Here is a 14962-nt window from a genome sequence, read left to right on the forward strand (position 1 = left end):
TTTAAACAAGCTGAACTCCAAGAGTCATTGTGCAGTTCTTCATACATACATGTATGAAGGCTTGCATTTAGCAGTCATGTTTTCTTAGTCCTGTCATCTTTACATAACATGAAATTGTCTGCAGATCTGCTGTTGACCATATTAATTCATTTTTACATATGTAATTTATGGCTTATTTTCTTTCTTGCTAGCAAAATTTTGCTTAGTATTTGACTAAAACATTGGGTTTGTGATTTTAGGAAAGGAAATTTGGACCCTCGGGGTATTACATGTTTTCCTTAGGCTGATAATTCAAGCAAAAATACCACTTGAGAAATTCTGTAACTCAGTGGTTTGCTGAAAGCTCAGGTTGCTGCATGAAAATGTTGGATTTTCTGGAATCACTTCTCTATTTTCATGAGTGCTAATTGTAACACTCCTACCATTGCTACAGGAGGTACATCTTCTCAGTGGTAGAAAACCTTCAGAGATTATGTTACATGGGACTGCTGCAGTTTGGCCCAACAGAGAAGTTTCAAGACAAAGACCAGGTAATTAAAAAAAATTAAAAGGCAGTTACTCTTCATGAATTTTTCAAGATTTGGGGTTCATAATTACCTTAAATGAAGTACTAATGTTTCAGAGGTATGTGCAAACCTCCAGATCCAAGTGATACTTTAAGTTGTGCAGGTAATTTTTCACCTCTTTTCTCTGGAAGGGAACTGCTCAAATGTATCATGCTGAACACTGCACACAATAATGACCCAGGAGGTCCCAGACTTAATGAAAAATGAGGATGACACATTCTTTACCATCAAGCTGTTAAGCTTGGATGTCTGACATAGAACAAGGGCACTGATCAGAGTAAAATAATGAGATTCATATGCATCTTTTTAGATAGAGAGCACCTGCAAAAGAGAAAACAGACCAGACTTTGTGAGATAAGAAAGATAATGAGGCCCCAAACACATCCATTCAATTCCCAAGTGAGGACTTGCAGGAAATAGCCACTCTCTGGAAACTTGGAATACCCTGTGCACAAGGGAGAAAGGAAACTGTTCTAAATCTAGAAAGGAAATTTCTGAATGGCTGTCAAGGGAATTTGGGAATACAGAGCAATAGTGTGGGAATGGGTGTGGCCTGTCAGAGCAGTGGCTAAAACCAGCAAAGACAGAAACTGTCCACTCCTAACCTAGCTGGTGTGTCCTGCTAATGAGGCAGTTTCAGTGATGGTTACAGCCTGAGCTGTGCTGTGTCTGGCAGGTGTTTGTGTACATGAAGAGAAATGCTGTGATTGTGGACACCACCATCTGTGACCTGCACTACAACCTGGCACAGAGCAGCCGCCCCTTCGAGCGGCGCTCCTACGTCCTCAACACCCTGCAGGACGTGGAGAACTTCTGGTTTGATCTGCAGTGTGTGTGCCTGAACACACCCCTGGGTATGGCACAGTTGGACCCCCTGAGCACCTTCTCTGCCCCTTCTGGGCACACCACAATTCCTCTTCCCTTCCTAAACTTGAGCCAGTCTCTGGTTTTCTGTCGGGTGCTACGATGGCCGATGGGTGGGAAGAGTGATGCACAGAACTCCATGATATCAGAAGGATAATTAATTACTTCATTATACTATATTATACTAAAACTATGTTACATTCTTTTACACTAACAAGAACTATCAGTAACCAACTAGAAAACCCCTGAGTCCTAACACACACACGTGGATCCATTTGGTCAATGAATCCCAAACACCATCACCAGAATCCAACCAAGCAATCACCTCGGGTAAACAATCTCCAGAACACATTCCACAAGGGCACAAACACAGGGGCAGCAAATGAGATAAGAATTGTTTTGATCATTCTTTTCTCTGCTTCTCTCACAGCAGAAATCTGAGAAAGCTAAATGTCTCTGTTCAGAGGGCATATGAATACCACAGTTTTCCACTTCTACTGTTTTGGAATGTTGTCCTGTGCATCATAAAAAAAAAAAAAAAAAGGAGCTGTGTCCATATAATTCTATAAAGTTGTGACCCACTTGTTTTCAAAGCATTGCTGCCCTGTTGGAAATATCAGAATTGACAGTAGCCCTTCTCTGAGAAGCAGGCATGTTGTATTGAGAAGGGGTAAGAATGGCAGTACTGTGTGGGAGCAGTAGCTTGCCAGACCAAAGTGCATTGAAGAGAAGTTGAATTCTGAGCTGTCATGCTGAGAGTGAAACCCCTTTGTCTGTCCAGGAGTTGTCCGCTGTCCTCGGACAAAGAGGAGCAACCTTGCAGGGGAGGAGAGTGCCCTGGATGTGGAGAAGGAGCAGGAGTCAGCAGTGAACAAACACAACCTGGAAAGGAAGTGTGCCATGCTGGAATACACCACGTAGGTGCTGCAGCAGGGCAGGCCAGAGGAGCTGCTCAGGGGCTGAGCATGTTACTCACTAGCAAAAGCCCTTGAGATGCTCTGGAGCATCTCAGCTGGGTGTTCTGTGGAGTTCAGAGGTGAACTGAGTCCAAGGAGATGTAGTTCTGGTTTTAATTCCAAATAACTTGGCTGCCAGGTTGTTGTGCTGGAGGGATGGGATGAGCAGATTGGGATTTCTTTCCTGAGCAGTACAGATGTGTGTTGCAGGAGTCCTGAGGAGAGCAGAGTTGGGAGGGAGGGAATGCTTCCCAAGTACTCTGAATGCCAGGAGTAACAAATGTAAAGGTTCTCTGTTCCTGTGCTTTTTATCATGGTATCTAAAGGAGCTTCAGCAGCTCCCCAGTGCCACAGTCTGAGTCCTGTCCCTTTGTGCTGCACTTGGCTGTAATTGGTTGCAGATTAATTTCTAATGTGATCTGGAGGTGATCTCTGGAGCATTTAATCTAATGTCTAATCACACCCAGAATACCTGGGAGGGTTGCATGCTCACAACATCTGACAGCCATGCAGAAGCCCAGCTAAATGTTTTTGATTGTGTTGTGCACTGTGGCTTAGCTCTGTCAATATTCTATTCTGTTTCAATAAACAGTCTGTTTAAAAGTATTTTCAGTTAGTTCCATGTTGCAGGTAAATATATCAAGTTACCTTAAAAAAAATAATGGAGTTGAGGGACCCAATTCCACTAATCCTTGCTTGAACTTGCCTATGGTCTCTCTGTGTGGCAGTAAATCTTTTAAATTGGATTTCTGGTGTTTACTTGCAGTTAGGCTGGGGATGACTGTGACATCTTTAAGAAAGAAACAGTTTTGGGATGTAATTAATGGTGTAATATTACCCCCTAAACTGGGAGGGCAGGGAGAGAGTTCTGCACATTGCACACACACCAATTAAGAGCTCTGAGAAGGAATCTGCACAAAATAATTCCTGTGGCTTTTGTTCCTCTTGCTGGTAGAGGCAGCAGAGAAGTGGTTGATGATGGATCCATCCCTGGAGATGGGCTGGGAGCTGCAGGTCTGGATTCCAGCTTTTATGGGCATCTGAAACGCAACTGGATCTGGACAAGCTACATCATCAACAAGACCAGGAAGGTGGGTATTTTAAAATTGATACACTTCTCCAAATTTTAATCTTCTTAAGGTTGAGGTAGTGACACCAAATTCTGTTTGCATACTCTCAGTAAGGGTTTGCAGCACTGGAACAAAAGAAGTGCCAGATGTTCACAAATCTTGGTGCTGAAGTGAATGAAGTAATTGGGCATAAATTTTATTTGAAAACTGAATTTTGAATTTGTTAATACATTCAATCAAAGGAGAAATACTTCAATGAGCAAGCAGTTCACACCACTCAGTGGTTCCTCTTGCCTTTCTGGAATGTAGAAGGTGTCAGACAAAAAGCAAAACATCCAAAACAAGGAAATACACAAGGAAAAATATTTTTAAAATATAGGAAGCCCAACACATGCAAATCAGAATTCTGGCTAATGTCCTGTCTCTGATGGGAGCTTGTAAGAGCAAGGGATATTTCCTCAGAATGCTCTCCCAGCTGTCTGCAATTTTGGCTCAAGGCCATTCTAAATCTGGGACTGATGTTTCAAAGCAGTAATAGCTTTTTTTTTAAGTATTAATTTGTCTGGTTTTTGAGCATATGTAAGTCTTTAATATCCACAACCTCCTGTGGCAAAGTGTTTCAAATTCCTGCTATGTGCCACCACTTCTTTTTGATGCCTTAAGCTCCCCAGTAATTGTAGAACTGAGGGAAGCTGTGAAAAATACATTCTTCATTTTTCTTACTGTTTCAGTGGATTTTTATAAACATCTCTCATGTCTCTCATTTTCATCTCCTTTTTTTAAGACTGACATCTACTATTCCCAGCATGGAACTGTCCTGTCTTTAATCATTCTTGTTGCCTTTATTTTAATCTGTGATAGTTCGACCTGTCCTTTTTAAGGTGGAAATACAATCTGAGAGTGCTTCAAGGTTGTGGCCAAGCACAGAATTTTGCAGCTGCTTAGTGTTGCCTTACTTCCCTAAGATTTCCATACATTTCCTTTGCTTTTTCACCATGAGCAGGCATTGAGCAGGGACTTTCACAGAGCTGCCTGTAATCACTCTCCCCTAAGCAGTGCACAAATCAGGGCCTATCAATGGGTGTAAAATTAAGGTGCTAATTTATTTCCCTCAGGCAAGATCATTTCACTCTTAATTCTGTCTGCTGTTCAGTCACCTCATTGTTGAGCAGTAGCACAACCTTCAGCAGCTCTTTGGTCTCTGCTTTCCTCTCCACATCTTGTGAGCAACTTCTGCCCCCAGTGAACTCCACACAAGAGAAATGGGTTTAGCAGAGAATGGCAAAACTCCCAACACATTGCAGTTGGTTCAGGCTCAGATTTAGGATGGGCAGAATGTGCTATAGGAGGCCTTTACTTAGGGTTTGTGTTTGCATTTTGGTTTTGTGCTTTTCAGAAGTTCCTGTGGAATGTAAAATGCTAACGCTGTTTTACAGTAAACTCTGCTCAGCCTCTGTAGCAATGAAATAATCAAGCATTTCTTTTTCAGTAATTACTGCTTTTAAACCTGAGGAGATTTCTAACCTTCACAGTCTAGTGGTCATTCCAGTGTGATTTAAGAAAAGCCCTGGAGCCATTTTAATGTGTGGTAGTAATAATACAAATGAGTTCTTTCTTCTAGCCAAGGATCTTTTCCTTTAAACTGAAAATTTATTTCTGACATTACTCAGATTATAAAAGTAGATTGTTGTTGTATGTCACCTTTTTTAAAGTTGTGTTGTCTTAGGAAAATGCAGTTCCTGAAAATGGGCTGACAGCAAGACTCCCAACCTTCCTCACCAAACACTGCCTGCCACTCAGTACTGGAGGTAAGGCCTGAGACTGTGCCACAGCTCCTCTTGCCTTTGTCAAACCCAGCATGAAGTATGTGGGTTGTTCTTGTCTCCTTCCAGTAATCTGGGATGCTCCTGGGGCAGTAAAACAGATAAATGATTTCATTCCCTATTACTGGCTATATGGAACAATAATTTTTTATCTAGTATTGATAACATGGGCTGGTCCTGTCTCCTTAAAATGATCTAGAGTACTTCTGGGGCTGTAAAATAGATGTGTAAATAAATTCTTATAAAACAATAATTTCTATCCTTTGTAATTTCTGATGTGCAGTTTGCAGAAAATCCAGAGGGACCAATGTTTTGTAGCACTGTTATCCAGCCTAATGTTTGAGCTAAAGAGGAGAAAATGCTTCAGGTTGAATGTAAAACCTCAGCTCTGTTCCCTTGTGTTTGTGCACTGTAAACTAGGCTTAATTACTTGATGATTCCTCATTAATGTAGGAATTTATTCTGTGAGCTGCTGAGAGGGGGCATGAAATGACAGGACTAACAAAGAGCAGTTCTGAGAGAGCATCTGTCTTTTAATTTACTGAAATTTGTCATTTGGTCTCTATACCTCGTATTAACATTGTAGAATGTCATTGCTATAAAGCTCCACTGCTGTAAATATGTGTCATTTTAGGTAACAAAATTAATATTTTGGGAGAAGCAAAGGTAGGATCAGAGTCACTTTTCCAGAAAGAGGAATGTATTGAAATAACTAAAGAACCAACCCAGGATCGAACGAAACGAGTGAGAGGTGGAAAAAGCCAGAAGAGGAAGAGGCTTAAGAAAGATGTTGGAAAGAAGACAAAGAAGAAAAAGAAAGGTAAGAAACAGGAAAAAACAGCATTCTTTATTATGCCTGGGCCTGCAGGAAGCTGCTTTGGCAAAGAGGGTGTGGGACAGGGCAGCTTTGTGGCCATTTCTGTGGGCTGCCTCAGTCACTGGGGAGAAGCAGCAGCACCTTGTGCCCATGAGCTGTGTGTGAGCCATGGCTGCACAGGCTGGAGGAATCCTCATGGAGTCTGTGCCAGAGCAGCTCCCTGCAATCCATTATCAGCTCTTGATAGCTGGCTTAAAGATCCCTCTTGGAGTGATGCTCTAGGTTGTCAGTTTGCCAATTAAAGTGTTCGTTTTCTCATGCCTGGGAGAGCTATTGCTGCATTTCACTTCCAGACTGCAACTTCCTTCCCTGCTTGTCTCTCATTCTTACAAACTTGAACTGCTGCTGAGCCTGAGCTAGAAGTTTGAGTTAATCAGAATACAAAGTGCTGAGATAAATGTCTGTTTTTGTTTCCCTGGGTTTGCCAGAAGAGGATTCTGCAGACAAAAGCAAACGGCTGCGCTACCACGACAAGGCTGACCAGAGCGCCCTGCTGAGGATGACGCGGCTGCGCGTGACCTGGACGGTGCAGGAGGACAGCCTGCTCATGCTCTGCAGGATTGCCAGCCACGTGCTCAATGCCAAGGTGGGCACTGCTGGTTTTGAAAGGCTGTGTTCTATCAGCTTGTCTAACCATCCACAAACAGCTTCAAAAACTGAGAGATTTGACAAATCAAAATAAACGATGGATCATGGTTAGATGACTTGTTTGAAGGATGGAGTTTTGCACTTTAGCTAAAAGAGCTCTACAAAATAAAGTTTATATGCATTGATTATTATCATAACAATGTTAGTGATAGTACCTGCCATCAAAGAAGTTTTTTCTATCCATGAGAGAGGGGGAAGTGTGGGAAATGGATTTGTAGAGAGGATGACATGGCTGTGCGTGACCTGCACGGTGCAGGAGGACAGCCTGCTCATGCTCTGCAGGATTGCCAGCCATGTGCTCAATGCCAAGGTGGGCACTGCTGGTTTTGAAAGGCTGTGTTCTATCAACTTGTCTAACCATCCACAAACAGCTTCAAAAACTGAGATTTGACAAATCAAAATAAATCGTGGTTAGATGACTTGTTTGAAGGATGGAGTTTTTACCTTGGCAAAAAGAGCTTTACAAAATAAAGTTTATATGCATTGACTATTGTCATCACAATGTTAGTGATAGTACCTTATGTACTTCAGTGTGCCCAACAAATTATGAAAAAAGCCATCAAAGAAGTTTTTTTCTATCCAAGAGAAGGGGGGGAATGTAGGACATGGATTTGTGGAGAGTTGTCAGGGCCTGACAGAAGGCCCACACTGTATGCATCCATATGCGAACTTGGTGCTGACTTAGAAATGCCACAGAACAGGACAGACATTGTTGAGAGAGAAATGGAGCTAGAAAAATGTTTCAAAGGATGGCCTTGCAAATAAGACTAGGTACTTTGGAGAAATAGAACTGTGGAAGGTGCATTGTAGTGGGACCCACAAGGGGTTGTTTCAGATGATTGGCTTTAAGGCATCTGCAGCATGGTGTGGCTGAAGCTGTTAGGCCAAGAAACCCTTATAATGTATTGTAGTTAGGAAATGGTTGGCTTCTGATTGTGATGGTGTGAATTATAATATCTGTATTGTCTCACCCTTCTCATGAGACTGAAAATGGAATGAAAGTTTTTAAAACACCTCTCAGTTGCCCCATCTGTGGGTCAGAAAAGGGCATTGTCCAACAAGCACAGAGCTGCTGGGTGCTGCACACACATTTCACCAGCCATGGCTTCGTCCTGCTCTCACCATGAGTGCACACAGCGAGGCTGAACTGCACATACTCTGTTCCTCCTGCAGGTGAAAGGGCCCTTTGTGCCCTGGCAGGTGGTGAGGGACCTGATGCACTCCAGCTTTGAGGAGTCCCTGGATAAAACCTCCCACTCCGTGGGACGCAGAGCCCGCTACATTGTCAGAAACCCACAGACCTACCTCAATTACAAGTAAGAAGTTTTCTGTGTTCTAGATGTAGGCTAAATTCTCCTGGAGGAACATGGCCCTCCCACGAATTTCTTTTGTTTCATGTCACTTAAAAATTTCATCTTGTTTGCACCCTGCTGCTGTCAGGTCTGTTTGGAGCTGGGAAAATTTCAGCTCTGAGCAGCACCTTCAATTGTATCTCTTGCAGAGTTTGCCTTGCTGAGGTTTATCAAGATAAAGCCCTCATTGATGAGTTCATGAATAGAGAAAATAATTATGAAGATCCACAGGTAGGAGGGAAGTATTCCATAAGTTCATAGAGTACTTTATGCTGTTTGGATTACTGAGTAGTTGCACTGTGATTTCTCTCCCTTGAACTTTTAGCTATTTTTAAAATAGCATCACTTCAAAAATGCAGCATCATTGCTGGTTTGGGATAAAGTGGACACAGGGCAGCTTTCCAAAGGCACATAAATAGCCCCCTGTGCAACAACCCCTGGGTTTTCAATGTGCTTGTTTATAAGTATCCATGACTAAACATCTATCTGCTGATTCATTTTTTATCCTTTCAGCCACATTGTTACCCGAGCAAGAAAACATTTTTGTTCTGTAATTTCTAATTTTTATTCTGGTTGTGTGTTGAACTGTCACCTTAGCTTCTGTGGATGAGTGCAGGAACACAAGCAAATTTTATCAGACTTGATTCAAGCAGCTAAAAGATTTATTTTTTTCCATTTAAATTAAGCATAATTTCAAATTGAAAAGTTGTTTACACTTTCAGTGCAAGCAGTTCTGTTTTGATTTTCAGAATTTTCTCAGAACTGGGACAGTGTCATAGCAAGGTCATTTTTATTTAGGAATGACAATTCATTCCATTGTCAGAAAAGCCCATCAGTTCTGTTGTTAGATTCACGTTGCTTAAAGGAAGAGCAGTTGTTCATTGGTGAGACATCACTAAAATAAATATGTGTCCTCATCCCCAAGGTCTGGCTTGGGAAGCAAATAGAAACTTGTTTCCAGAGATGATTGCTCTCATGTAACAGGTGTTCTCCAAGCTATGATTGTGCAAACACTTCATGGAGAACATGGAAAAGCCTGCAGGGCTTGAGCAGAAGCTTAAACATAGCTCTAGCAAGAGATCTTGCTGTTAATTCAGGCAATTGTCTTAGAACATATGTTCATGGTGCTTGGCTTGTAGCTGTGAGCTGATTACAGATGGAACCTGCAACTGTTCACTGAATCAGCAAACACAAACTGCACCAGCTTTTCCCTGCCTTGCCTTGGCTGGTGGACTGCTTCTGACTTCAGAATTCAGCTATTGCTGCAAGAATTTTCATGCGCACTTCAAAAGTGGAGGGGCTTTTCCACTGTAAGAAATTGAGGTTGATAACATTTCTGTCTCCTCCTTTCAAAGGTTTGTGCAAATGAGTTTAAAGAGTTTGTGGAGAGACTGAAAGAGAAATTCAGTTCGACCCTTGGGAACCCCAAACTGGAGATTCCTGACACTCTGGAGGAACTCTTTGCCAGGTATTTTAATCCTAATTTTTGGCTCTGTGCATGGGTGAGGCAGAGAGAGGGGACAGCAATTCAGAGCGGGTCTCTTCTCAGGGTATTACTTACAGCCTCTGTACTTGTAACCTTAGTAAGAAAAGAAGTTTTGCTAAATATAATCAGCAGTGTTTCTTTCATATCCACACTTCCTAGGTATATATAAGTGATTTTCAGTTATTTGCACAATTTTGCTGATTTCAAACCATTCTTATTGCTAAATAAGACTTTTAAACCAGAAATTCACTACGGCAGATTTTTCTAAATTGTCAAGTCCTCAACCTTGGTGTTAGAGATGTTGCTACTCAGGTGTAACTTCCATTGCAGTAGAAATCTAGCATTTTTCAGATTAACTGGCCCCATTTTCTATCACAATTTGTAGATGGTTGCTCAGCTGAATCATTTCAGTGCTGCTAAAAGTATTGATAAGGAAGAGCACTCAGCCTTGTGCAGCATTCTCCAGCTCCAGGTCGTTAAGCTTTTTCATGATGATTAACACTTGAAAAGCAGTGTGGAAAAATTGTTTCTCAGCCCATTTTATGATAACAAATTTAGCACCTTCGTAATTTTTCTTATTTTGGGAAGAGCTGTGCATTACAGCAAAAATGCTGCTGGCCATAACTGCAAGTCCAAAACCTCAATAAAATGACAAATCCTTTCAGTGCTAGAACTGTGTCATGTCCATTGTTTTATCTCCTTGTCAACAGATATTTGAGTGCAGATGGAGCTGGACAGTTCTTTTCCTGTCTGACCCTTGTGCTGCTGGAGCACACAGTCCCCTGGGCTGGCCCAGCACTTGCCTCATTAGCAGTTGTGCTCATCAGCATCTGGGCTTCATGGCTGAAGCAAAATCACAGCAAATCACAGAAAATCTGATCCCAGTGTTCTCCTTTCCCTTCCCTTAACTAGATTTCGAGTGCTGGCAATTGGAGAAGACACAAATCAAGGCACAAAAGAGGATAACCTGAGCAGGTGAGTAGCAGTAGCACCATTTTCCTCGTTAGGATCAGGCCACATCAGCCTCTCCCTTCTGTGGAAGTCATTTAATGGTGTCCTACTTCAGTGTTTCCATCTGTTTGTTGCAGTGTATAAATTTATTAACAGAAAAATACTTTGACAGGACTGTAGGGACCTCTGACCTAGATTTGGCAGATAAAATGATAACAGAGATGACCTCAAAATAACTGTATCACTGGGACAACTGTACATTTTCTATGTGGGTGTTGTATGTTAAGAGGAGGAGATGTTATCAGGGAGAACTTTGTGTTACATTATCTGGACTAATCCAAAACTGGGGGTGGAAGGTGAGGGAAAATGTAACAGATTCCTTTCCATGAATGATCCTCAGCTGTAGATCTTGTGCCTCTATTCTTCTATTTCAGAAGCAGGTGTTGGAGTTTGTAGATTTTTGTGCTGCTTTAATGGGTACTTCATCTTCAAAAATCACCAGGAATCATGTTTTTCTCCTTTCTTTTTTTTCTTTCAGTATTTATGATATTCATTTTCTGGTGCTGCAGAATCTGATTCAGAGCACACTGGCACTCTCAGATCACCAGATGGAATCTTGCCAGTCATTTCAGGTACATTGTCTGGACCAAACTTACCTGCTCACAGAATCATGGAATTGTTTAGGTTGGAAAAGAGCTGTAAGATCATCAAGTCCAGCCACCAGCCCAGCACTGCCAAGGCCACTAAACCATGTCCCCAAGTGCCACATCCACACGTGGTCATACAGCCCTGAAGTTTCTCCTCCCTCTCTTTGCACATTACTTTTCAAATGGGAGAAAAGAAATGTGGAAACTTGGATTTGTATCCATTCTCTGGGGAGTATTCTGCTTTTAGGAAATTATATATTGTAGGGAAGATTTTCAGTTTGTTGTTTTCACTCTGAGGATGAGATTGCAAGATGTGAGGTTGAAGCAATCCCCTAAAACCACATGAAAAAAGCTCCACATCACTTCCAGTGGGTCAGTGTGTACCATGTTTTAGTGTCCCCATGAGCATCTGGAATGTTCTGGAGGAAATATCACAAAAACAATCCTAACACCTAGTGGCACTGGTGTTGGGGGGTCTCTCTTTCAGTGTTGGGGACTACAAAAAGAGATTGTCAATCAGTCAAGTGCTTAAGTAATGTGAAAGTTCAAAGGGAGTTTAACAGCTCATAAGCAAGAATGGAACCTGGATAGCCAAGCTCTCAGAACCAGGTGTTCCTGCTGAATCAAGGGGAGGAATTTACCAAAATGTGTGGCAGAGGAGCATTTTTCACATCTATAATTCCAGTGAGAGCCCAGTCCCATTTTGAGTATCAAGTGTTCTGTAGTGTTCAGTTAATTTAATTGGCATGTACTGTGGCAAGTCTGGAAGGCCACAGAAGGAACAGAGCAGTAAAGTGAATTTTTAGAGATGATTTTCATCCTGGCTTGTGTCCTCCCACCCTTGAGTGTGTGTGGCTGGAGCAGGGGGTGCAGAGCTGTCCCTGGTGTGTTGCAGACGTTCAGGCTGTACCAGGAGTACCGGGATGACATCCTGGTGAAGGCTTTCCTGGAGTGCCAGAGGAGGAGCCTGGTGAACCGCCGCAGGGTCAACCACACGCTGGGGCCCAAGAAGAGCCGCGCGCTGCCCTTCGTGCCCATGTCCTACCAGCTGTCCCAGAGCTACTACAGGTGGGTGCCAGGGGCACACTGCCGTGCTGGCAGCCTGTTGCAGGGCTTCCACACTGCTGTCTCCTTATCTCAAAGGTCTCACACCTTCTTGGTGTTTCTTGTGGGCAGCTCCTCAGAGCACTGACTCTTTCTTCTTCACAGAGCAGCCACCTGACTCCAGCTCCCTTCCCACCCAGCCACCCCACTCTTTTACAGCACTCTTCTTACAGCTGTGGCCTGTTCAAGTCAGGCCTGGTCCTGATCTTTGATAATTGGCCCAGCTGTAACTCCTTAGGGCTAAGATTACTTCCTACACTATCTTTATTTTCTTATATTCTATCCCCCTACACTGCTGGGCTGGGAGCAAAGGAAAAGATCTATCCAAGCATGGTGTGGAGGCAACTGTTGGGAGGGATGAAAGTTTGACAAGAAAGTTTCACAGATATGTATGCTTAGCAGAAAGAATTTTTAATGTAGAATCTGAGTATGTGGTGGTGTTCTCAGGGGTCCCAGGACAAGGGAAGAGATGAGAATCTTGACTCCATGTTTCAGAAGGCTGATTTATTATTTTATGATATATATATATGATATTAAAAGAAAACGGTAAACTTAAAGTATACTAAAAGAATAGAAGAAAATATTTCATCAGAAGGCTAGCAAGGAAAAGAATGGAATGATAATAAAATCTTGTGACTGACCAGAGTCCAAACACAGCTGGACCTGTGATTGGTCATCAAGTAGAAACAACTCATATGGACCAATCAAAGATGCACCTGTTGCATTCCACAGCAGCAGATAATTACTGTTTTTCTTTTCCTCTGATGCTTCTCAGGAGAAAAATCCTGTCAAAAGGATTTTTCATCAAATATGTCCGTAACAGGAGTAGAAATAAAGCAAGTTTTGATATAGAAGAAAAGAATTGCTGAGCCAGTCTTACTGGATAACCAAGGAGGCAAAGGGGATGTTAGTTAGAAGGAGTTTTTATGACTTAGAGCAAAGAATAAACCCACCTCAAACAAAAAGATGTTTTTACCAAGCAGAAAGAGAGCACAAGCAAACAAGTCAGCAAATGTGGCAGGTAGAAAAAAGGTCTCAGACTTTTCCACTGCAAGAAAACTGAAAAACAACTTCTGGCTTAAACTGTGATGTACTGACTGTGAGTGACTGGAGAATAGTAACGTGAATATGGTCATTATAGTAGTTATGATAGGCTATAGGTAACAGTTAAGGGATAGATTGGTTCTTCTGTGTTAAGATGCTGGAGCTGACAGCTGTAGGCACAGGCTCTGTCACCCACAACCCTGGACTGCTGTAACACCTTGGATACAATAAACTGCATTTTGGAGAGCTGCCTGGAGTCCCACATCTCTCATTTAAGCTCTTATGGGTGACAAGACAGAAGTGTCCAGAGCAAGGAACCTTGAGCTGAGGGTGCAGAGGAGGGTGGAGGTGAAGCTGACATCACGTCAGTCAGTCTTACATGGGGAGGGCAGTGAGGGAATAGAGCCAAGGGTGCTGGGCAGGACCTCAGAGACACATGGAGAGGGGAGGAGATGTAGCAGCACAGTTGTAGATGTGGTGGGAAGATTTCTTTAGCAGTCCTGTGAAGCAGAAGATGATAGCTTTGCTTTTTATTTGCTGTATGCTACCTGACCTTTACACAGTGCATAAACACCTAATGTGCTGGAACTAGTAAAAGGACTGTGAAAGCAGGTGTGGAGTGTGCTTGGTCACCAGCTCTAGAATGAAATTTCCACTGTTTGGCTCCTTTTTGCCACGATAATTGTAAAACTCAGAGCAGATTTTGAAGGATTTGTGCTTCTTTGTGGTTTTGTGCAGAGTTTTTACGTGGCGCTTCCCCAGTACCATTTGTACAGAGTCCTTCCAGTTCCTGGAGAAGCTCAAGGATGCTGAAAAATCCGACCAGCCACACAATTTCTCATTTAAAGATGAAGAAAATGCATCATCAGAAGGCATGGTGGCATTTCCCATGGATGGCCCTGGTGGCCAGTGTGTGGCCATGCTCTCCCTGTTCTCCCTGGGACTGGTGGCTGTGAGTGTGAGAATCCCAGAGCAGATCATTGTGGTGGACAGCTCCATGGTGGAAAATGAAGTGATAAAAAGGTAATTGCTGTTATTTCTATTAGAGAATACAGTTTGGGGATAACTTGGATGAAATTAGACAGGAATTGGCATTTCCTGCACTGCACTGTGGTATTTTTACTGTGCTATTGTTTAGAGTATTATTTCTGAGGAGGTGCTCTGAAGACTTAATGGCACTAAAGTCAGTGTCTGTCACTACAGCCCTGGGCTGCATTTGCCTTCACATGTGCCATTTCAATTGCTTGACACTTGAGTGCCATCAGAGCTGACATGGAAAGGAGAGCACTGGGTGCTCCAGGAGCATTTCATCAGCATTGTGCCTTGGCATGTCACAGACTGAGAGGGTTGCTAACAAGGTTTCAGCTTTATCAGTGGAACCTCTCACCACACCAGTGCTCCTGTGCAGTGTCTCCTCTTGGATTTAATTTTCCTGTAAGCCTGCAGTAATGGCATGAACTGAAACTGTCCCCAGGCAGTGGGAGCCTGTGAGCCCTTTTCCTCACAGCCATTATGTGCTTTCTTAAAAGTGCAACTAAAATCTCATAGTAATTCGACCTGCTGCTTCCTATTGT

At 42.7% G+C, this 14962-nt stretch overlaps 1 protein-coding gene across 3 annotated transcripts in view; it reads left to right on the top strand.

Annotated features, from left to right (window-relative positions):
• GTF3C1 (general transcription factor IIIC subunit 1) overlaps positions 1–14962 on the top strand; it is a gene marked incomplete at its 5' end in the record, with an annotated part of 40299 nt that overhangs the window by 16966 nt on the left and 8371 nt on the right. For 2 of the 3 annotated variants that reach the window (XM_084216410.1, XM_084216411.1), the window contains 14 exons: positions 434–530; positions 1243–1420; positions 2212–2347; positions 3342–3477; positions 5183–5264; positions 5914–6099; positions 6585–6742; positions 7978–8120; positions 8306–8387; positions 9512–9624; positions 10555–10617; positions 11132–11225; positions 12136–12308; positions 14127–14411. In XM_084216410.1, coding sequence (XP_084072536.1) covers positions 434–530; positions 1243–1420; positions 2212–2347; positions 3342–3477; positions 5183–5264; positions 5914–6099; positions 6585–6742; positions 7978–8120; positions 8306–8387; positions 9512–9624; positions 10555–10617; positions 11132–11225; positions 12136–12308; positions 14127–14411 — 1926 coding nt within the window. The remainder of the gene's footprint in view (positions 1–433; positions 531–1242; positions 1421–2211; positions 2348–3341; positions 3478–5182; positions 5265–5913; positions 6100–6584; positions 6743–7977; positions 8121–8305; positions 8388–9511; positions 9625–10554; positions 10618–11131; positions 11226–12135; positions 12309–14126; positions 14412–14962) is intronic. The other variant, XM_084216412.1, reaches the window with a different exon arrangement.

This window comes from Fringilla coelebs, assembly GCF_963513975.1.
Source record: "Fringilla coelebs genome assembly, chromosome: 16".
NCBI classification, from domain to species: Eukaryota; Metazoa; Chordata; class Aves; order Passeriformes; family Fringillidae; genus Fringilla; species Fringilla coelebs.